The sequence below is a fragment of the Balaenoptera musculus genome, chromosome 4, assembly GCF_009873245.2.
Source record: "Balaenoptera musculus isolate JJ_BM4_2016_0621 chromosome 4, mBalMus1.pri.v3, whole genome shotgun sequence".
NCBI classification, from domain to species: Eukaryota; Metazoa; Chordata; class Mammalia; order Artiodactyla; family Balaenopteridae; genus Balaenoptera; species Balaenoptera musculus.
This window is the reverse complement of record NC_045788.1, coordinates 97,460,187-97,483,347: the sequence shown is the minus strand read 5'-3', so window position 1 is coordinate 97,483,347 and position 23,161 is coordinate 97,460,187. Positions and strand designations below refer to the sequence as shown.

The 23,161-nt window shown below is 37.9% G+C and overlaps 2 protein-coding genes across 7 annotated transcripts in view; one reads left to right on the top strand and one right to left on the bottom strand.

The window, feature by feature from the left end:
* CMSS1 (cms1 ribosomal small subunit homolog) overlaps positions 1-23,161 on the top strand; it is a 392,970-nt gene that overhangs the window by 104,659 nt on the left and 265,150 nt on the right. The window lies entirely within an intron of this gene.
* Positions 1-23,161, bottom strand: part of FILIP1L (filamin A interacting protein 1 like) — a 303,845-nt gene that overhangs the window by 97,217 nt on the left and 183,467 nt on the right. For all 6 annotated transcript variants that reach the window (XM_036849941.1, XM_036849939.1, XM_036849942.1 and 3 more), the window contains 2 exons: positions 22,722-22,895; positions 15,994-16,172 (listed from right to left, as the gene is read on the bottom strand). In XM_036849941.1, coding sequence (XP_036705836.1) covers positions 15,994-16,172; positions 22,722-22,895 — 353 coding nt within the window. The remainder of the gene's footprint in view (positions 1-15,993; positions 16,173-22,721; positions 22,896-23,161) is intronic.

The window sequence follows — 23,161 nt, the reverse complement described above, 5'->3', positions numbered from 1 at the left end:
ATCTTTGTCTGGTTTTGGTATCAGGGTGATGGTGGCCTCGTAGAATGAGTTTGGGAGTATTCCTCCCTCTGCTATATTTTGGAAGAGTTTCAGAATGATAAGTGTTAGCTCTTCTCTAAATGTTTGATAGAATTTGCCTGGGAAGCCATCTGGTCCTGGGCTTTTGTATTTTGGAAGGTATTTAATCACAGTTTCAATTTCAGTGCTTGTGATTGGTCTGTTTATATTTTCTGTTTCTTCCTGGTTCAGTCTTGGAGGGTTGTGCTTTTCTAAGAATTTGTCCATTTCTTCCAGGTTGTCCATTTTATTGGCATATAGTTGCTTATATTAATCTCTCATGATCCTTTGTATTTCTGCAGTGTCAGTTGTTACTTCTCCTTTTTCATTTCTAATTCTATTGATTTGAGTCTTCTCCCTTTTTTTCTTGTTGAGTCTGGCTAATGGCTTATCAATTTTGTTTATCTTCTCAAAGAACCAGCTTTTAGTTGTATTGATCATTGCTATCATTTCCTTCATTTCTTTTTCATTTATTTCTAATCTGATCTTTATGATTTCTTTCCTTCTGCTAACTTTGGGGGTTTTTTGTTCTTCTTTCTCTAATTGTTTTAGGTGTAAGGTTAGGTTGTTTATTTGAGTTGTTGTTTCTTGAGGTAGGATTGTATTGCTATAAACTTCCCTCTTAGAAGTGCTTTTGCTGCATTCCATAGGCTTTGGATCGTCATGTTTTCATTGTCATTTGTTTCTAGATATTTTTTGATTTTCTCTTTGATTTCTTCAGTGATCTCTTGGTTATTTAGTAGTGTAATGTTTAGCCTTCATGTGTTTGTATTTTTTACAGATTTTTTCCTGTAATTGATATCTAGTCTCATAGCATTGTGGTCAGAAAAGATACTTGATACGATTTCAATTTTCTTAAATTTGCCAAGGCTTGATTTGTGACCCAAGATATGATCTATCCTGGAGAATGTTCCATGAGCACTTGAGAAGAAAGTGTATTCTGTGGTTTTTGGATGGAATGTCCTATAAATATCAATTAAGTCCATCTTGTTTAATGTATCATTTAAAGCTTGTGTTTCCTTATTTATTTTCATTTTGGATGATCTGTCCATTGGTGAAAGTGGGGTGTTAAAGTCCCCTACTATGATTGTGTTACTGTCGATTTCCCCTTTTATGGCTGTTAGTATTTGCCTTATGTATTGATGTGCTCCTATGTTGGGTGCATAAATATTTACAATTGTTATACCTTCCTCTTGGATCGATCCCTTGATCATTATATAGTGTCCTTCTTTGTCTCTTGTAATAGTCTTTATTTTAAAGTGTATTTTGTCTGATATGAGAATTGCTGCTCCAGCTTTCTTTTGATTTCCATTTGCATGGAATATCTTTTTTCCATCCCCTCAGTTTCAGTCTGTATGTGTCCCTAGGTCTGAAGTGGGTCTCTTGTAGACAGCATATATACGGGTCTTATTTTTGTATCCATTCAGCCAGTCTGTGTCTTTTGGTTGGACCATTTAATCCATTTACATTTAAGGTAGTTATCGATATGTATGTTCTTATTACCAATTTCTTAATTGTTTTGAGTTTGTTATTGTAAGTCTTTTTTTTCTCTTATGTTTCCTGCTTAGAGAAGTTCCTTTAGCATTTGTTGTAAAGCTGGTTTGGTGATGCTGAATTCTCTTAGCTTTTGCTCGTCTGTAAAGGTTTTAATATCTCCGTCAAATCTGAATGAGATCCTTGCTGGGTAGAGTAATCTTGGTTGTAGGTTTTTCCCTTTGATCACTTTAAATATGTCACTCCCTTTCACTCCCTGCCATTCCCTTCTGGCTTGCAGAGTTTCTGCTGAAAGATCAGCTGTTAACCTTATGGGGATTCCCTTGTATGTTATTTGTTGCTTTTCCCTTTCTGCTTTTAAATTTTTTCTTTGTATTTAATTTTTGATAGTTTGATTAATATGTGTCTTGTTGTGTTTCTCCTTGGATTTATCCTGTATGGGACTCTCTGGGCTTCCTGGACTTGATTGACTATTTCCTTACCCATATTAGGGAATTTTTCAACTATAATCTCTTCAGATATTTTCTTAGTCCCTTCTTTTTCTCCTCTTCTTCTGGGACCCCTATAACTCCAATGTTGGTGTATTTAATATTGTCCCAGAGGTCTCTGAGACTGTCCTCAATTCTTTTCATTCTTTTTTCTTTATCCTGCTCTGTGGTAGTTATTTCCACTATTTTATCTTCCAGTTCACTTATCCGTTATTCTGCCTCAGTTATTCTGCTGTTGATTCCTTCTAGAGAATTTTTAATTTCATTCATTGTGTTGTTCATTATTGTTTGTTTGCTCTTTAGTTCTTCTCGGTCCTTGTTAAACATTTCTTGTATTTTCTCCGTTCTATTTCCAAGATGTTGGATCATCTTTACTATCATTACTCTGAATTCTTTTTCAGGTAGACTGCCTATTTCCTCTTCGTTTGTTTGGTCTGGTGGGTTTTTAGCTTGCTCCTTCATCTGCTGTGTGTTTCTCTGTCTTCTCATTTTGCTTAACTTACTGTGTTTGGGGTCTCCTTTTCTCAGGCTGCGGGTTCATAGTTCCCGTTGTTTTTGGTGTCTGCTCCCAGTGGGTAAGATTGGTTCAGTGGGTTGTATAGGCCTCCTGGTGGAGGTGACTGGTGCCTGTGCTCTGGTGGATGAGGCTGGAGCTTGTCTTTCTGGTGGGCAGCACCGCATCCGGTGCTGTGTTTTGGGGTGTCTGTGACCTTATTATGATTTTAGGCAGCCTCTCTGCTAATGGGTGGGGTTGTGTTCCTATCTTGCTAGTTTTTTGGCATAGGGTGTCCAGCACTGTAGCTTGCTGGTTGTTGTTGAGTGGAGCTGGGTCGTAGCATTAAGATGGAGATCTGTGGGAGAGCTTTCGCCGTTTGATATTACGTGGGGCTGGGAGGTCTCCGGTGGAACAATGTCCTGAACTGGGCTCTCCCACCTCAGAGGCTCAGGCCTGGCACCCGGCCAGAGCACCAACACCCTGTCAGCCACATGGCCAGGTATGGGGGGAGTTTCTTGCCTTGGGGAGAAACTCCTTCGGAAATCTGAGGTCTTCTGCCAGCGTTCAGTAGGTGTTCTGTTGGAGTTGTTCCACATGTGGATGTAATTTTGATGTATTTGTGGGGAGGAAGGTGATCTCCACGTCTTACTCCTCCGCCATCTTGAAGGCGCCTCTAACCTGTCTTTCATTTCAGTGGGTCTTAGCTAAGAACTCAAAAGGGTAGAGGGGGAATTATTTTTCCTTCCCTATACTATGCTCCCCAATCTGGATTATTTTGAAGCAAATCCCAAACATCCTATTATTTCATTTTTTAATATTTTCAGAATATATCTCTAAAAGATAAGGTTTTGTTTTTAAATATACATCACAATACCGTTAACATACCCAAACATGAGGAATACTTTTTTCATATTGTGAAATATCACAGTGTTCAAATTTCCCTGATTTTCATATTTTCTGTCTATCTCTCTTTTTGTCTCTTACAGTGTCTTCAAATCAAGATTCAAATAAGATCATGCTTTGCACTTTATGGAAATGTTTAAATTTCTTTAACTTAAAATTTCCCCTCTATATTTCCCCTGTACATTGTTCGTTAATGAAAGCAAGTTGTTTGTTATACAGAATTCTCACAATATTGATTTTGCTGGTTGCACCTCTGTTGTCATTTTATTATTTTGTTTTGTTTTCAAATGTGTGAGATATATAAATATATATACAGAACTTGAAGAAATTTAATGTTTTTATATTATTTCAGTAGTGTGACATATGTATGTCAGTATAAACACATTTAGAAGTACAAACAAAGAATAACACATTTTTATTCTTGCCATCAAAAAGCAGGGGACCTTATTTACAAAACAAACTCACAGACAGAAAACACACTTATAGTTACCAAAGGGGAAGTGGGGGAGGGATAAATTAGGAGTTTAGGATTAGCAGATACATATTACTATATATATAATAGATAAACAACAAGGTCCTACTGTATAGCATAGGGAACTGTCTTCAGTATCTTATAATAAACTACAATGGAAAAGAATCTGAAAAAAAATACATACGTGTTTATATACACACACACACACACACACACATATATAAAATCTGAATCACTTTGTTGTATACCAAAAACTAACACAACATTATAAATCAACTATACTTAAGTTAAAAAAAAAAAAAAAAGCAGGGGACCTTTGGGCAGCAGTTTCCACTAAAACCAACAGCTCCTTTGAAGTCCCCATAGCTGCTGCTACCAGTTACAGTGCTCATGTTAGTGACTGTGTTTGGAGAGAGTAATACATTTATTTATTCTATAAATATCTATTGGGCACTCTCTTCAAGGGGCTAGGGATACAGAGATAAACAAAACAACATGTCTGAGCTCTTGAGGAGCTTATACACGAGTGGGAAAGAGAAGGTAGAAAAGAAGCCATGATAAACAGGCTTGTCCACCTCACCTGTACTTCCTAGTGTGGGTGCCCAGTGCTTATCCTTCTGATTCAGTACACATCTTCTGTTGAAAGGTTCCAGAGAACATTGGTTCTCTTTCCTCACCATACATATCCTGTTCTCAGAGCTGGACTCCTGAAGTCTTGCTTCTTCATTTCTGGATCAACTGTGTCATAGGGCCTATTTCTTATTTACTGATAATACTGAAGTAATTATTTAGATAGCTAACCAGATGGGCTTGAGCTTTGCAGGTTTTCGAGGTTTTCACCGTTCCCTATTGTATACACCCAGCCTGCTCCTGTCATTTACCTTACCCTGCTGGCCCCTGAAGGCATTTGAGGCTGCAACACCCTCCCCGCCACATGCCCTTTTATGTTTTGGATATATTTTAAATGAAAATAATTGTTAATAAATACAGCATCTACAAGAAAGTGTGAATTAGCTATCATCATTTAATAAAAGCAGAATTTGAACATTGTTTCTGAAACATTTTGGAATTTGGGTTCATCTGAATTGCCTATGATTGTATGTTTGTCCTTTTTTCCCTCTCTCACCCTTGTATGGTATATCTGAAGTCCAAAGAAGCTAACCAACTTTCTTTGGGTTCTTTGCATGCTTTGGTGAGTTCTGAGCGTTCAGTCATGGTACAAGAAAAGTTCATTCCGAAGCTACAAACCTCTTTGGATTCCTGAGGCTTCTTTCTGGAACTGGAAGTGGAAACTGAGTGACTGCCCCACATGTTCCCTAACAAACAAAATAAAATCAATTTGAAAAGTACAGGCTTATTCAGAGGAGACAAGGAGGTATGTTTCAAGATTAAACCCTTCCAGTCTAGAAGAGAATTCATTTCTTGCCATCCAGAGGTTTTTTTCAGGATGAAGTTTTGTCTGATGTGCTCTGCTTTGTTATTGAGGCATGCCTCACTTAGATTTCAACACAGGTGAAAATTAAGGAGTGATTTTTTTCCCCCTTCCAACATTTTTGTTATTTTGTGCCTCTTTGTTTATTGATAAAAATCTTATCTTTCAAAGGAATGGTGAGAGTAAGCCACTGAATTCTTCCACATGAAGAAGCCACGGGGGTTCTCCATCTTTGTCTTTGCAAATAAACACATAAAAAGACCATTCATTTAATCTAAGTGTTGTCCTAATGGCTTAATGCTATCATGTTTGGAAGTATGTGTATAAAACAGCTGGAGTGTTCTTGAGTAGATTATTAGCTGGAATTTGATTAATCGACAAATCTGTTTAGACTAAGAAGTAATTTGACATAAAGCAAATGACAGATGTGCCCCACAGGGAAATGGTCTTTTTAATTGCCACTTATATTTGGTCCTCACTAACGGCATTACTGATAAATATTGCATTTTGAGATCTCTCTGATATCTTTGAAGGAAATGTTTACTAAACAGTGTTGTGACAGCCACACGTGATTCTCTTTTTTCCCAACTTTTTTCTTTACATATATATATATATATATATATATATATTCCAGTGTTTGTTATGGCATGAAATGCGTTGAATGTCATATGTACTCAGAACAAAAAAAAAAGCATAATATAAAGTGACAAACTGTGAAGTAGAAATTAATTATTTTGAAGAAAACACGTACTCAGCCTCATAAATCCTGCAAATATGTTTCTTCTGAAACATCTTCTGAAGATATAAATTACCTGTTCACCAGGCATCTCAAATATTTCATGCTGTCATCAGGAAAGTCATGGAAATAAATGGGAAAATACTATGGGCATAATGTATTATGCATGATAAATAGGGAGGATACATGAGGAAGTGAGAATTGGCGAGTAGAAATTGAGTTGAATAGGAGAAATTGTTATGGAATTCTCACGTACTCCTAACCAACCAAATTATTAAAGGGGAATTTGACAAAGTGAACTTTGGATTCCACAGTGTTAAACAAATCAAACTTGTCTACGTAAGGCCAATACTATATGCATTATGAACTATTGCCAAATTCGTCATGTGGTGGGAAAGGTGAGCCAGGATTCTGAATTTGGACTCTAAGTCTTGTGTGGGATTATACAGAGAGAGGAGGTTTCAGACCTTTCAGAGAAAAGCAACAGAAGCAGTGTTTTGGAACATCAGTGATGATAGGCCATCAAAATCTGAATTTGTTGGGGAAGAGGAAATATACTGAAATTATATTGACAATGGCAAAATATTCTTTCAAGAAAATGTTATGTTTGAGTATGTTTTTGGTGATATGTTAGAATTTTTTTTGTCAGAAGTAACACATCTCTAAAACCAAAGCCTAAGTCACTGGGAAAGTCTGATTCATGTTATGAACATTCACTTTACATACTTTTTAACGTCGTGTTTTAAATGAGGTCAGATTCAAGATTAGTCCCAGGCAAAGTTATGAAGTAAGAAATTGGTACTCTCCTTCATTGCTAGTGATAGTATAAATAGTCTATTTATAGAATGCAATTTAGCTACAGTTTTCAAAATCCTTAAAAGTTTTATAACTTTTGACCCAGCAATTCCACACCTAAAAATTTATTCTAAGGCAACAATCACAAAGGTGTAAAAATTAACTGGAGTATGAGGCTATTCATCATAGTGTACTTTATAAAAGTGAAAAAGTAGAAGGAATCTAAATGCCCACAATAGGGAACTTGTTAAATAAATTACATCTATATGACACAGTAATATTCATGTACTTAAAAATTACGGTGTTGAGGAGTAGTTGGTGATTTAGGAAAATGTTCATGATGTTTTTATTAGTGAAAAAGTAGGGTACAAAAACTATGCAAAGTATGAATTGAGAGAGTTATTTTTAGCTTTTTAAATAGTTAATGTTTCTTATGTTTTTTAACTTTAAAATCCCATTTTTGGATCATTCTCTCCTCCAGTGCCTTGACCCATCCTGTTTTATATCTGTTCTCTCTAGGATAATCCCAAAGCTCTCAAGCTTATTTTGCTTCCCCTATCAAAATTGACTTCTTTTATATACTATTCTCCAAAGCTGGGCTAAGTGAAAAGAACTAATCCAGAAGCTAATTTATGAGAAGATATTAATGGAAAATAATAAATTAAAATGCAACAACTTTTTCTACATTTTAGTCACTTATTCAACAAATATTTATTATACTTTTCCATGCTCTTGGCCCTACGGAAGGAACTGTGAAAAAAACAAATCAAAAGCCCACTTAATCCCTTTAGGCAAGAAGATGTGGTTAGTGTGGGGATCTTGTGACACTGGCAGGCCCAAGGAACAGTGGAGTCTTTTGGTGCACTTAAAAACCATCATTTTGAGTGAGTCTTAACTTTGAGTATGTGGTAGGCTGTGCTTTTCATAATATCATTGCATTAACCTTTCTGTTTATGATTTCCAAAAGGGGGAAATAGGTCTCCATGGTTTAGGGGGGAAAAAAAGTTTTTGAGTACTATAGTGTCCAGCTCGGTGTTACAGTGTTAGATCATTACGACATTCAGCCAATACCCCTACTCTGAAGCAAATAAGATACAACCAGGCCTAGAGAATGATCCTTCATTTGTGCCTGCTCTGTATTCTCAGTTGTCATTGCATCTGTAACACAACATTGCACTTGCTTTTGTGTCTTTGTTCCCCATACTGAAGGGTATGTCCCTTGAAAGCTTTGATTCATCATCACATCCTTAGCACCCAGCATAGGGTCCAGTTAGGTGCCTTCCTGGCAATCCATAAAATGCCCAGTGGTGTGGCACAGAGTATGCAAATGAACTAATTTGAAGAAAGGCAAATTTGAAGAAAGATGCTAATGTTTACTGAGTGTCAGACACCATACTTAGCACTTTTTTATGCATTATATAATTTAGTAATTGTAAGAACTTGTGAGATCCATATCATTTTTTTAACAGATAGTGAAACTGAGACTTACAGAAACTAAGTACTTCGTTCAAGGTCAAATAGCTAGTAGGACCAGATGAGAGGATGGGACCATGCTTCAAACTCTTGTTGGTTCTGACTCCAGGGTCTATGCTTTTAACTCCAATACCCTACACCCTTCCAAGGAAAGGCCTTTCTGTGCAGTGATATTTACTCATCATTTGTGCCAGGCATCTCCCATTGTCATGGCTGGCCAAAGCCGTTTGGCTTCATCTTCTCATGAGGAATAATAAACATTTGCCAGGAAAGTTTACCTACAAGTTGCAAATTCAGGATACAGCTTAATTCTAATGTTCCCTTGATTTCCATTTATGAGGCAAAATTTTCTATTTTGATATGGTTTAATGACTCTTCTTCCTCTTTATATTTTATAGTCAGATGGAACAGAAGTTTGAGGTTGCCTTTCCGCATTCAGTCTTTGGCTTCCTGTTTTATAGGGCTGTTAAGCTAGTAGCTATGAGCCAGTTAGATGTATTTATCCAGGTCTTACTGTATGTCCTGCATTCTCCTAGGGCTATGCGGGTTGTTGGATAATTACAGTCCTTAATATCCTTTTTGACTGACCTTTTATAATGTTGCAACGGCAGTGTCAGTACCACAGAATGAACACCTGAATCATCTATAGATTACTTTATGAGGGTTTTATCTTTTCAATTGTATGTTATCAGGAGAGCTAGCTTCTAGTCTGGCTCTGCTGCTGTTTAGCAGCAAGATTTGGAGGTTTCTAGCTGAGTCTTGATGGGCCTCACTTTTCACAGTTCAAAAATTAGAGGGTTGGTCTAGATTGCTAGGTCTTTTCTGATTTAAATTTAGGATTCAGAGATGTCCGTAACTCTTTATGATTATCTGATGGATTGATTCACTGTGGTGGAATAAACAGGAATAGAAAAGTTGTAAATTGACCTGGATTTGCAAAGATGATAAGTTCAGGTTTGAATATGTGACATTCAAGAAGCAATAGGATGTACCTAAATCTAGATATCCTTTAAGAATGGAAATACTACAGACTTGGATTTAAAGTTGGTGGTTGAGGTGCTGTCATTCTCACTGACCTCTTTTGCTAGTGTGGGTTAGAATCATAGGCTTGAAGTAAAAGTTGCTTATTCGTAACAATCACATAATCACAGATTTTTAGATCCGAAAGAGACACACAAATGATGTAAGCCTGTCCTATTTTTTTTACATACAAGATTGGAGAAATGGAATTTGCCCAGGGTTACACACGAGCTGCAGATCCAGTCTGCAGACCAGAGTCCCCTATCTCCCAAGTTCCCAGTTCATCCTTCCCTGTGCTCGTTATGTTTCCTTTTAGACTGCTTTTTAACATTTGTAGTATTCTTTTGTGAGCAGTAAATTCACTAATCATTGTATATACACATACACACCCAATATTATTTGTAAAGTTTAGTTCAGCTTTCTGGGAAGGAATAGCAATAAAATAGCATCATCGCTCTATCCAAATTTTAACCTCTATAATTAAATGGTTTTGTATAGAAACCACTGAATTGTGCAGTTACAAGGGTATGGTTTTGTGACATCTGTTGAAAGTTAAGTCATGATGTACAGTCCTAAATGGGTTTTTTGGTATCCTTGTGAGGTAATCGCTCTGCATCCCTATCCAGACCCTATTAGGTCTGAGGTATATGAACACTAGGCTGATCACATTGTGATTTTCTGTAGAATTATAATATCAAAATATGTGTTTGTGGTGGTCTCCATTTTGTTCTAACAAAGAACTGGATACCGATGACAAAGGTCAAATGGAGATCTGGCATCCATTTCACAACTTGCAAGACATAGCCTTGAGAGTACGTAATACATACAACTTCTTGCCAGAAAACTGAAAGGAAATGATTGCATTTGAGTACAATGCATTCTACAACAATAGTTTAGTGTGCATGAAATTTAAAACTGCTGGCTTTCCAAATATGATTTTTAAAAAGTAGACTTAGTTTATTTATTTTTAAAAAACCTTATGCCCACTGTGTTATGCTTCATGGGATATTCTTAAAAGCTGAGGTTTAAGACCAAAGACATTGAAAATCCTAATGGCAATAGTTGCAAGATATTGAATTCTCTAGTAAAGTACTCTAGTTTAATGTGTTTATTGAGTTCTCCTGAATGTTTTATTTTCATAAGTATTTCATGTATTATGTTTTTGTACCATACTGGTGCTTTTTTTTCCTACCTATCATGATCTCATAGTGCCCTGGAAGCATTAGTATCAAATCATAAAGTCTACAGTGGTGTCTCTGTTTTACACATGCACAAATAAGTTGGGGTTTTATGTCAGTGATGAACACATCTACCCACTTCACCTAGGATCTAGCACAGGACCTGGCATGTAGCAGGCATTTAATTAATTGGGGGGTTTTTTGTTTGTTTTTAGTTTGGGGTTTTTTTGTTTTTTGTTTTGGTGAATGAATGAGTGGCAAGCAGCACTAAATAGCTAACTAGTTAGTTAAACTAACTAAAAAATTAGATAGATTAATACACTTATTCATTTATATATTTAAGTTTATATATTTATATTTCAGGGGAGTATCCAAAGCCTCTAGAAAGAAGATTTGATGTTTTTTGAGAGAAGGCTTTGAAAGTAATCCAATATACTCAGTTAACAGGAGGGTCAAATATAGCTCAGTGTTTCACTCACCTTTCCTGATGCCCATCTAGAAAACAGGCCTGTCATAGTAGAAAAGAGTTGATGATGGAAATCTTTCTTTATAAAGTTGCTTCAGCCAAAGGGACGGGGGAAACGCTTTGTTCTTTACTAAGGACTTAGTCCAAGGTATGGTCAAGGCAACCCTTGAAGCTAGGTCCCTGCTGACTTTCCTGCAAAGACCCTTCTGCCCCCTGAGCCACTATTCTATCTAGTCACACCTGCTCAGTACAGGAACAAGAAATTAATTCTGCCTGTGACTCCTTCCTTCCTATGTCGCTCTTGAGAAGCTACCATTTGAAGTCCTGCTTTATGAAACCAGAATTAACAGTGCTAACCTACTTGGCCAAGATATTATGAAAAGTAATTTAAGGCTTTAAAAAAATCCATAGTTGAAGCCACATTTTTAGACAGAGTCGCCATAACAATATTTGTTTCCCACTTCAGTGGTTTCAAGGCCAGAAATGCAGTAATATATATGGTTCGTATACATGGTTTGTTTTAGTGTTCTAAAAAAGAAAGCATGGTTTCAAAAAAAGGAAACTTTTTTTTTTTTTTCCCCTTCACAGCCTTTTCCCCCATTGAAACTGAAAAAGGAAAAAAATTATGCAAGCTTTTTTGAAAGTACAGACAAAATTGGCATTTCACTTATGGGAAAATTTTGCAAAATTGCACTGACTAAAAGTGATTTTTGTTTTGGCTTTCCTGTGAAGCCATCCAGAAAGGCCAAAAATTACTGGCATTGCTTTTGTATAAAACCTTTCACATAGACGCCACTTGTAATTCAGCCAAGTACATAATTCAGGTCATCAGTGACACACACATCCACACACTGGAGCTGGTCAGTGAACAGAAGGTTGTCATGAAATGTCGATATAATTATTTTATGGACAGACCAAACTGCACAGATTACAGCGAAGGAAACTTTGCATTAACACGCTTGGGAACTGGGTTTCCTGAGCTGTTCCCTGCCCCCACCCTCGGGCAGTGGGAAAGCCAATTGTTTACTGATTACGACAGCGACATCACTTGGCAAACATTTTGGCCTAAACTCAATGTGTGACATCAGTCTCCTTTAGGGTTTTCCACATAAAATGAATTCTCCGAAGAACACACAGAAATTGAGGCTTAATTTGAAATCCATTATTACACCCTCTAAGGTCTCATTAACTATCTCAATCATGTATTTCTTAATTTTTATTTTCTTTCCAAGTAGATATTATCTAACACTAAAAATACGACCACTAAACTTTCACAGTATTTTTCAGAGTTTCAATCAGATAGTTCTTTATAGTTATATTCACTCAAACCACGTTTATGGGGGTTATGATATTCTTTCTTTGTTTCTTTGTACTGAGGGTCACTGATTCCGGAGTGGCTTACATCACTTTGTTTGAGGAAGGAAGTAAACATTATTCTTTGACTCCTTAGAATAAATTAGTCTTGCTTTTGTGAAGGGTGGCTGCATGTTTGAGAGGAAGTACTCTCACTAAAGTTAGGTTTGTGTTCTGTCATTTGTTGTCAGAATGAGACACATGAATGGTATTTTACTCTCTTGTGTAAGCACCTCCTCTGTATATATTTACCTGAAATTATTAGTTTCCCCCACCTCTTTGTTAGATGGTGTTCATTTAGTATTTTTATGCACATGGCCTTAAAGCAAGTGGAAGTCAATTATGCCTCACGAGGCCCACAGTCTCCCTGCTACAAGCGGGGGGCCAGGAAGGGCCAGTGCACCAACAGTGCCAAGATATGGGAATTGTGATGTACAGATGGAGCAGGAGAATTGTCTGTGTATCATGTGAGTCAAGAATAGCCTTAGGGGCTTCCCTGGTGGCGCAGTGGTTGAGAATCTGCCTGCTAATGCAGGGGACACGGGTTCGAGCCCTGGTCTGGGAAGATCCCACATGCCGCGGAGCAACTGGGCCCGTGAGCCACAACTACTGAGCCTGCGCGTCTGGAGCCTGTGCCCCGCAGCGGGAGGGGCCGCGATAGTGAAAGGCCCGCGCACCGCGATGAAGAGCGGTCCCCGCACCGCGATGAAGAGTGGCCCCCGCTTGCCGCAACTAGAGAAAGCCCTCGCACGAACCGAAGACCCAACACAGCCAAAAATAAATAATAAATAAATAAATAAAGTAGCTATAAAATTAAAAAAAAAAAAAAAAAAAAGAATAGCCTTAGCATTCTCACACCCAAAGAGTTCCATCTGGAAGCTGTTCCTGGGCAAACAGAAATAGCTGAATATTCCCATATCTTCTGGAGTGGCTAAACAGGGAATGAGAATCACTCCAGTCATTTTTTCCTATTTTTTGGTAATGGTTTGTTTACTTTCATTATTCTTCAAGACAAAAAACCTTTGCATCCTATATGGCTAAAAAGTGTGATCTTTTAAATTCTCCCTCTTAAACTACTTTAATACATGTAGAAATACCGTTCTTAATATACTGATTCCTTGGTGTACAATTTACATTCATCCCACTATTTTCCTTTTCCTCTAGCCCGTGGCCTTTATTCCTAGTGCTCTTTTGTTCTCATTTCTCAGTGTTGTTCCTCTTTGCTCTCTTGCTTTAAATAATCTTCACCATCTGCCTACCAGCTTTACAGTGTTACTTCTGGATAGCCCTCCTCAGCCTTCCTCCAGAAGATAGTAGAGAGACAATGGTGAACATTAGAACTATACCACCAACAGCCTTTCACATTTCCACCCTAAATCGGTATCCTCTTGCCTTCTCCATTAATGTGGTTAAGCCCCTGGGGCAGGGACCTCCAGTACCTCTTTGTTCTATGGCAGGCAGCACTCTGACCATGGGCAATAAATGTTCATAATAATGAGATGAAAGGAAGTGTCTGTGTTCAACAAGTTAGTGCCAAATAAGTTTTGGAGGCCAAATGAGGCCACAGGTGCCAAATCACAAGGGTTCGAAATAATATTTAATATGACATTGTCTCACTGAATAACAAATCTTATACTGTAAGGTCTGAGCCAAACCTTCCCTTGGTGCCAGACTTCTTTTGCTCCTTTAATCTGCCTCTGAAGATATTTCAGGTTCATGAGAGGCAAGGTAACAAGACCCCCTCTCTATGTAGTGAGTAGAAAACAAACCCCTGATGAATGTAGAAAAAGAAACTGGATGTGAGGGCCATTGAATCTCTAGTGCTCTGACGACTACCATGAAGTGCACTGAAAAGAAATGAAAGTTTGCCATTAGCGTAGCTATTATGTAACTTTGATTACCTAGTTAAAATATGAATTGTAAGTAGTCAAATAAAACAGTTGAGACTACTAGTATTTTAGAAAAGGGAGCTCACAGTAATTTTTTTTTCTGTATTTTTCTGTGATTGTTAGAATGTAGCATCGTTAGCTCTGTAACTCATAAGAGAAGTATACATGGAATAACAAAAGTGACATGAAGGTCCAGTAAAAATTTGACATTGCTAAGATTGGTTATTTTCTATCTTTGCAGTATTAATAGAGAGGAGTCATTGTTCTTTCAATTTAATATGGATGTTCATACTTTCTAAGGTGATTCAGGGTCAAAGTTGAGCAAAATAACCTGCTTTCCATATGGTTATAAAATGTTTACCAACCATTTTCTCCTTTTTTGTAGCCAAGCTTCGCTAAATACTAGTTCACATTTTAAGCTTCTGTGTTCTCATTTCTTATTTATTCTTCAAAGTATTGCGATTTGGCTTCTGCCTTCACTGTTTTATTGAAAGGGCTCATTAAGTTCTTCAGTGTCTTCCTTGTTGCCACCTTGGGACATTTGGTCATCCTTTTCTGTATTATCTGGTGCTGTTTGCTCACTCTTTCTTGAAAGTCTTTCCTTGCTTGGTTCCTTGCTTTCTCTTCTAGTTCTTCTAATCCTCCACCATTCTTCATTCCTTCTCAGCTTCCTTTCTTGACCCATTTTTCTGGAGGAATACCCTAACTTGATGGGTTGTTGTGTTGTTTTCTAGAGTTCCTGTCTCAAAATTCTCTCCCCTCACCACACTAATACCCATAGCTTCAGCTATCACTGGCTGCAAATACACATCACCAGCCTAACCTTTTCCAGACCTATATTTCTAACGGTGGGTTGTCTGTTTAGACACATCCTTCTCCCCACTGAACACTGGAAGACACCAGGTACCTCATGCTCAACTTGTCTAAAACAGGACCCCCTTGTCTAAAACAGGACCCCCTCCATCTTTTGAATCTCCCCAACCAGAAATCCTGCAACAACAAAAAGCTGTGCCCCATTCCTGCTTTCTGTACCTTGGTGAAGAACTAGGAGTATAACTTCCTGTTTTCCTTGCTCTGCTCTCTAGTCACATTAGTCACTAATTCATATTGACTATATGTCATAAATAATTCTTGTTATGCCCCATCCTCCCTAACCCTATAGCCATTGGAACACATACCTGCCCCTGTCTTTCTTCTGTCTTTCCTTAATGGTTCCTTAAGAAAGCATCCCTGATAACTCATTCTCCTTCTCATAATTTGTCATTTGCTCCTTCTTGCCAACAGTATAAAATCCAGCTGCTCGTGTCTAGCCTTTCCTTTTCTCACACCCTGTGCTGTAGCCATGTGGAAAGCTTGAGTTCCCTCAGTACCCATACTCTTGTCCTACCTCTATGCTGTGGTACTTACTCCTGCCCCTGCCTTGTATGTGGTCTCCATTCTTGTTTGCATAGGGACTAGACCCGTTACCTCCTCTCTGCAGCTTTCACAGGGCACTCCCTTGAAGAATCAGGTGCCCAACATTTATGTTTCCACAGTCCTATCACACCCGGTTATTCTTGCATTGTATTGATATTGTTTTTAAACATATCCTTTTCCTCACTCTGGACCATGAGATTTTTGAGACCAAAGGTTGTCATATTTACCTTGTATCCCTGTATCCCTTGGTATAATGCCCAGCGCATAGTGAAAGGTTAGTAAGAATTTGCAGGATAGGTCACTGCCTTTTCCAAAGTAGCCTTACCTTTCACATTCCTGTTCTAGCAAGCTTATGAATTCATCACTCTTCTCCATGTATTCTTTATGTTTTCTCTTTTCTTCCTCCAACTCTAATATGGTTTGCCTGTGAGATTTTTCTACCATTAAAAGCTGTTCCAGGATTCGTCTGTGAGATTCTTTATGTTTTTCCACAACTTTGTCCAACTACAAAAGAAAATGCATTAATAGTCTAAGTACAAATCATTCATAATACTGCCATCTCTCCCTCTTTTAGAAATATCCAAGTTTTAACAAATTAATTCAACAGTGGGTTTATGATTTCCTTGTTTAGTTTTTTTATCATTACTCTTGTTAATTGATACTTTTTGATGTTTCAACACAAATGTAACTTTCTTACTGTCATCTTTTTTTTTTTTTTTTTGGCCGCACCACGTGGCTTGTGGGATCTTAGTTCCCATGTCATCATTTTTTTTTTTTAACCAGAAAGAAAAATTGGTTCCTCTGTAAATATCTGAACAATTTCTCCATACCCCCTTTCTGCCACTTCCTTTTCTCTCCAGGGAAACCATATCAGAGGAATGATGGAAAGTAAAGGAATCCTTGTACAATGTTTGATTCTGCCACTTCCCTGGCTGCGCAGCCCTCCCTAAAGTACTCTGCCCACGTACGTCTCTTGGATCCATGGTCTGTTTCTCAGTGCATTATTCATAAAGGTGTTTGTGTATTTTTTTCAAATTCTTGTTAATCAATTCTGTGTTGGTATAGACCTGGTGTAAACACCGAGTCCTTTCTGGTTTCCGTGGCCTACTTATATCTCTATTATAAACAATTACCCCGTGTCTTATTTACTTCTGTCTCCTCTACTAGACTGTGAACTCCCTGAAAGCAGGGCCTACATTCTATTTTTCTTAAATTCTTAACATCTAATAGACTGCTTTGCTTATAGTAGGTGCATATAGTATATGCTTACAGATTGAAAACAAAATAAGCAAGCAAGGAATCAAGAAAGAAAAGAGGGAAGTAGACTGATTAAAACAAAAGTGCTTCAGGATCTTTGACCAGTGATAAATTAAAATCCATTTAAGAACATGGTTTTGAAAGCATGTGACTGTCTAGATTAGTTAAATACTAAACTATAACTGATAATATTGGTTGGTTTTGCCCTTTGCCTTTATTGTAAAAGACTGAAAATTTGTGACTCTGAATTTGAAGCCAGTTTAAATCGTACATCCTTAAAAAGCACATACTTAACTAGGAATCCAAAGCACAAAAATGGCCAAATCATTTCAGAAAAAGAAGGGAATAAAGGTGTCCCAGCATACAGAACCCAACTGACCTCTAAACGCTTAGGCTGGTTGTCTAGTTTTCTAATATGGGTTTATAATGGTGCCTTAACACACACAAAATACTTCATTATGTCATATAGGTGATGATTTTTAATTAATGTGACCAATCCTTTTGTAGAAGCTGAAATTGCTAAGTTGTATTAGAGTCACTTTTAACTAATGACCATCCTCTGAGAGGGAGGTTGTAATGTTTATTGTCCTGGGTCTCAAGCAATAACAGTTCTCTGAAAACTCCTTCCAGTTGCCCAAACATTAGACTGCACTATAAGGGAAATTCAAATCAACTGCTTTTAGAATTTGAGAGTGAAATAGTAATAGAATCAGCCTTAATTTAGGGAGCTTGCCGTTTGACTTAGAGAAACATTCAATTTATCACAAGATCGGCCCTAGAATTAATAAATGAATAATTATAATAGGTATTTAGTAAAGCATAAATGAATGACTAAGGGAGGCTTCATAAAGGAAACTTCCTCAGATAGCTTCTTGTAGTTGTATGGACATGAATATTAAACTTAGTTCAGCCCAAAAAGAGAAAAGAGAAGGTTTAGTTAATCTACTATTGCTTTCCATTGCGTTTTTCCTCCTTATTTTGTTTGTTTGCTTATTTGTTTGTTTGTAGGGACAAGGAAGGAAGGTTGGAAAGAATCACTGCCCGTTGTTACATAATCTCCTAAGGGCTCTCTCTTCCTTCAGCCTCACCCCCATCCAGCCTGTCCTCATCAGTGACAGCGCAGTCTTCCACCAGTGGGATTACTCCACTCTCCTATTCAGAGCTGAAAGGTTTCTCACCATCTGGCCTCCTGACACTTCCACCCCATTCTCATTCCGTACCTTCCCGTCTTTCTCACCCAGCCTTTAGCCACACCAGACTTCAGGTAGTTCTTAGAACACACCGTGGTGCTTCAAGACTGCTTTTTTCAGTGCCAGGACATAGAAACCTTTCTCCGCTTCCACCCAAAACTTTTCCTGTTCTTCGTTTATGGCCTTCTCTGGTCACTCCTGGGTAGAATTATTTGTTCCTTCATATCAGTGAAATGTCTGATTCTCTGGGTTTTCCTTCTCTCTCCTTCCATGACTCTTGAAGAATGGCCTATATTTACTGCATGCTGTTTGGTGCTAAGGACCTCATGTTTGTCAACAGCAGAAATTGGAAAGGTGTCAAATAGTGACCTTGCAGAGGGAAAGTTCCCAAAGAAAGTGTAAGTGATTCTAGATATGTTTTAGCTTATGCTTGAAGTTTTATTCTGTGCCTTTGTTTCTCCATACCCAGAATACCTCTTAGAAAATATGCCAGTTGTTCTCAATTCAGTCTCTTCTTCATTCCTACAGATCAAATGATGGACCTGAGCTTGTCTGAACTCATTTCATTTTCCACCAGTTGTGTGTGTGCTTGGCCAAGCCACTTAACCGTTGTGTACTTCAGGTTTTTCGATTATAAATGTAGTGGTTGGGCTTGATTTCTAGGATCAATTTTATTGCCACAGTTTTCTCAAGGCAACAACTATTTATTAAGCGTCTATTATGCTATATGTATTTAGTACTATGATAGTTGCCATGGGAGAATTTTAAAGTCTCAATGCTTATACTCTTACTAGGCAGATAAGATATACACACTAAACAATTAGGAGCAGTATAAGGTGGTGTATCATTAAGCACTAAGGGACTATCAAAGAACCGCTGCCCCTTTTTGATCTAGCCCCACTTGTGGATTGAATGAAGCCTGGGGAAGAAAACAGGAAGACTCAGTCACTTTAGGGAGTGTCAGGAAGAAAGATTAAAAAGATAACTCGTTAATGTTTACTGTGCAATGACAAGCTTATCATTTTAGCCTCCCTGATGTCATATCCTACCCACAACCGCTAATACAATCCAACTCCTTGCCTAGGATGAAGGAAGTCCAATGTGTTCCAATAGGTTGGATTCTCCCGTGGTCAAAGAGAATGAAGGACAGAGAGATCGTCAGTCTTTTTGCTTTTGGTTGCTTAATATATGTTTAGGAAAGAATAATGACCTTTGTTTTAATAGCTTCTGAGTCACAGACCACCCTAATTTGGGGCTTTATCTTCTTTCTGAGCTATGACTTTGGTTCTCTTTGTTCTTTTTCGTTGGCTCTTTGAAGATTGTCTTTTTCTTTGATACCCTGAATATACTAGTAGAGATAAAGCTAGTTCAGACAGTAGAGAAATTATTTGGCTGTTTTAGTAGATCAAAGGTAACCGAATATGCTATTCATAAAATGTTCCATCTTCTTCCCTGTCTTTACTGAAACCTGGTTTTCCTGGATAATGCTAGAATCCTAAAATAGAGACTGCTCATTCTCACACTGCCTCAGTATCTCAGATACTGGAAATGGGGGCATGATTCTTGTCTCTGCATGACCCCTGCCGGACTCTTCTGAAAGCCCTTCCTTGTTTTATTGTCACCCTGAATGGTGATAGTCTTCTGTCATTCTTATTTGGTCATCTACTGAGCTTCAGGTCACTCTCACAATCTACCTTTCTACTGTCAATCTTGGTAGCATTCTGGTTGTGCCAGCTCACCCAGCCATTGTCAAAAGTGAAAAGCCAGAGGCTATATTGCAAAATGAATATGTCTTTTGGTTCCTAGCACTGGAAGTTTGTGGATTATAGAAGAGAAAGATTGAAAATATGTGCAGCCAGAAGCTAGTTTGTGGAAATTTCCCTTTTTAGTTCCTGGCTCCAGGATTTCTCTAGCTCCATGTAAAGCTCATCCATGCACTTAAGAGTATGCTAGATATTTTATCTAATGTTTTTATGTATTTTTTAGTGATATGATTTCATGATATGTCATCCACAATGTTTCTGGAAATGGAATTTCTTTATGTTCTACTTGAGTAACCCCTACTCATTCTCTGGAACTTGGCTTTCCTGATTCTTCTAAATTCAATCCCCCATTATACTCCCTCATAGTGCTTTGTGGTTTTCACCACAAAAATTAACATAGTGTGTATTATATACTTATTGTGTGATCACTTGTTGCCTGTCACTCTTAAAAGAGACATTAAGCACCCTGAAGACAGTAAGCACAACTGTTTTTATACAATGAAAATTATGAAATGAAATTTAAAAGCTGAGCTACACAGTTGCTTAAAATAAGTATCAATACTTTAAGAATTGCCCTAAGGTAATGCTAATAAGGTATGCAGATTCTTTTGTTACAGTACCTTGATAAATCCAAACTGTTGTTATATTTTTCTTGATATCTTTTTTGGAAGAACTAAGAATATGTTAGGCCATTAACTCAAGTATCTTTTTTAAGGTAACTTTTAGTATAGAAGCCTAGGTTGGAAAGGAATAGGAGGTTAAAACTGTTCTGGACTCTGAGTTTTTCCCTCCCTCTCTCCCCATCCACATCCTTTGTTCTAGCTTGCAGGCCTCCACCTTAAGTCAGTGTTCCTAACATATGACATAGCTGAGAACAGTTTGTTTTTCTAAGGTATTTTGCCTTATGAATAGATAAATCCCCTTTAGTTTACCCTAGACATGGTTGAGATTTTTCACATTTTTTTAAAAGAACGTTATGAGGAAAATAAAAGGAGGAAGATGGAGGAAAACAAAATAATAAATTTTTAGCATGCACATCCTTACCCTGATGTAATTAGGGTGCCCCCGGTATGGTCTTAGTGGGAACACCCCACTTTCTTTCTTTTCTTCAGCCCTATCTAGGGACTCCTAGTCAGAATTTCCCTTTGTTGTTTGTTTTCTGGATATCCCCCCTCACCCATTACTTCCTAGATAGAGGAAAAAGGTAGGCAACTGGGTTGTTGGGTAGATAGAATTATAGGGGCTTCAAGGAACTGGGAGAGACTGGTAGCTGAGGAGAGAAATCTATCAGGGGGAAGTAGGCAAGAGAAGAAAACGGACAAATCATGGAGATGGGAATGTGAGAAGTGTGTGTGTGTGTGTGTGTAGGGGTATCTGTTGGTTGAGTAATCAAGGAAGGTTGGATTTATAAAGCAGGGCCAAATTATGGATAACTTTTAGGGACACTTTGCAGAGTTAGGATTGCAAGCATTTGCAGAGAGGGTGTTTCCAGTTTTGCGTGTGTACAATAGAATTATTTAGTTACAAAAGTAACTAAAACTTTTCCTACTGATTTCAGGATAAGTTTGGAATTATTCTGTTTCATTTTACTCTGAAGTGTTGAGGGGTTGTACCATTTGTGGAGTTTTGTGAGTATATGTTCAGTGATAATTAACTTGCATTTGCACTTATACTGGTTGGGGAATTTGTGCTTAATGCTGTTTCACAGTCACTGTGTTGGGAGCCAGAATACAGTTTTAACACTATTGACTTGAATGAGGCTTCGGCTCCTCTTGTTTAAAATTTGGATTAAAGCGCAATCAACAGACTTTGGGTGGTCTCATCCTCACCCCTCAGAGAAGCAGATCCATATGACCAAACTCCTTCACAATTTGGCAAGATGGTAGGCTTCTGTCATGAGACACCCAAGACAAGAATAGCAAGGACATTAGAGGTCAGTCCTGAGGTAGGTTGCCAGAGCGTATGTGGGGGAAATTTACCCAAAATTTGCTTTCACTCTCTCTAGCCTTAACTTATGCTCCTAGTTGTTTCCTTTTTATAAAAATGAAAAATTATGAAATTTTCCATTGAGGTCTCAGAAGAAAATAGAAGAATAAAATAAGGATGCCAGGGAGTTTCAGAAATGTCAACAAGTAAAAGAGCAAGCAGTGCTGTATCTCTGTGCAGTGGTGGCCGTGTTGAGACTGTTCATCTTTGCTGTTGTCCCTGTTGGGCATACTTGGTGGGGAGAAGTCTTTACTGTCATTAAACTTTTGGAGGAAAAAGAGGATATGTGTTCATCTAAAATGTATGCTTCCTAAAACTCTGTTTCCTGGATAATTCTTCAGATCATTTCCATTCATGCTCAAAATTTCTATGACATAATACTTCAGTGTTTTCAAAGAAATTAACTTCTATGGTTAAACTTTATCTGTTTTTTATTATTGCCTTCAGATCTCCAAAAGAAGTGCAGATTCCTCTGTGTGTGTGTGTGTGTGTGTGTGTGTGTGTGTGTATGTCTGGGTCTGAGTGTGTGTGTCTCTCTGTGTGTATCTGTGTGTGTCTGTGTGTCTATGTGTTTATACAAGAGGGGAAGAGGGGGAGAGAGAAAAAGAGAGGAATTCTCTTGCATTTGTTAGGTTTTAGTCTGATGTCAGGAAACAAACCCAGTGGGAACATCCCATCCATGATTTATTCTCCTTTTCTTTCCTGTAGAACATGTAGTATTTATCTACCTGGGGTAGATTTTAAACATACAACTATAAATAATCGAAAAAGGAGTTACATGTCCTGCTTACCTGCCAGGCCTAGTGCTTTACTGGCTGGTGAGCATACTCGGTGCACACCCCTGATGTGATACATACCTCATTCATTGGTTTCTCATAGATGTCCTCCTGCCAAGGGGCAGATTTTGCTTGAAAAGCATCTCGCTGGAGAGCTTCTAGCACCTTTTTTGGAGTGACAAACCCATACTGAGCTTCCAGCAAAGCCAAGTCCATTTTGTCAGCCTTTAAAATGCCTATGACTTCATCTCGAGCCTGCAGGAACAAAAAGCATTTCAGAAAGCCCACTTTATCTACCAGCAGTCTCTGCAAGTGATTTCTTGTGTAGTTGAGTATTTTTTCTCTTCTCCTTCAAATATAAACAAATCATATTTGGTTATAGCACCTTTTAGAAAAGGTAGCAAAACTATGTCCCTTTACTTCATCCTTCTTACAGTCTAGTTACACATTAATAATGTTTTTAAAAGTGATCACTATACAACATGGGGAGACTCTACATTTTTTATTGTGTTTGACAAGCA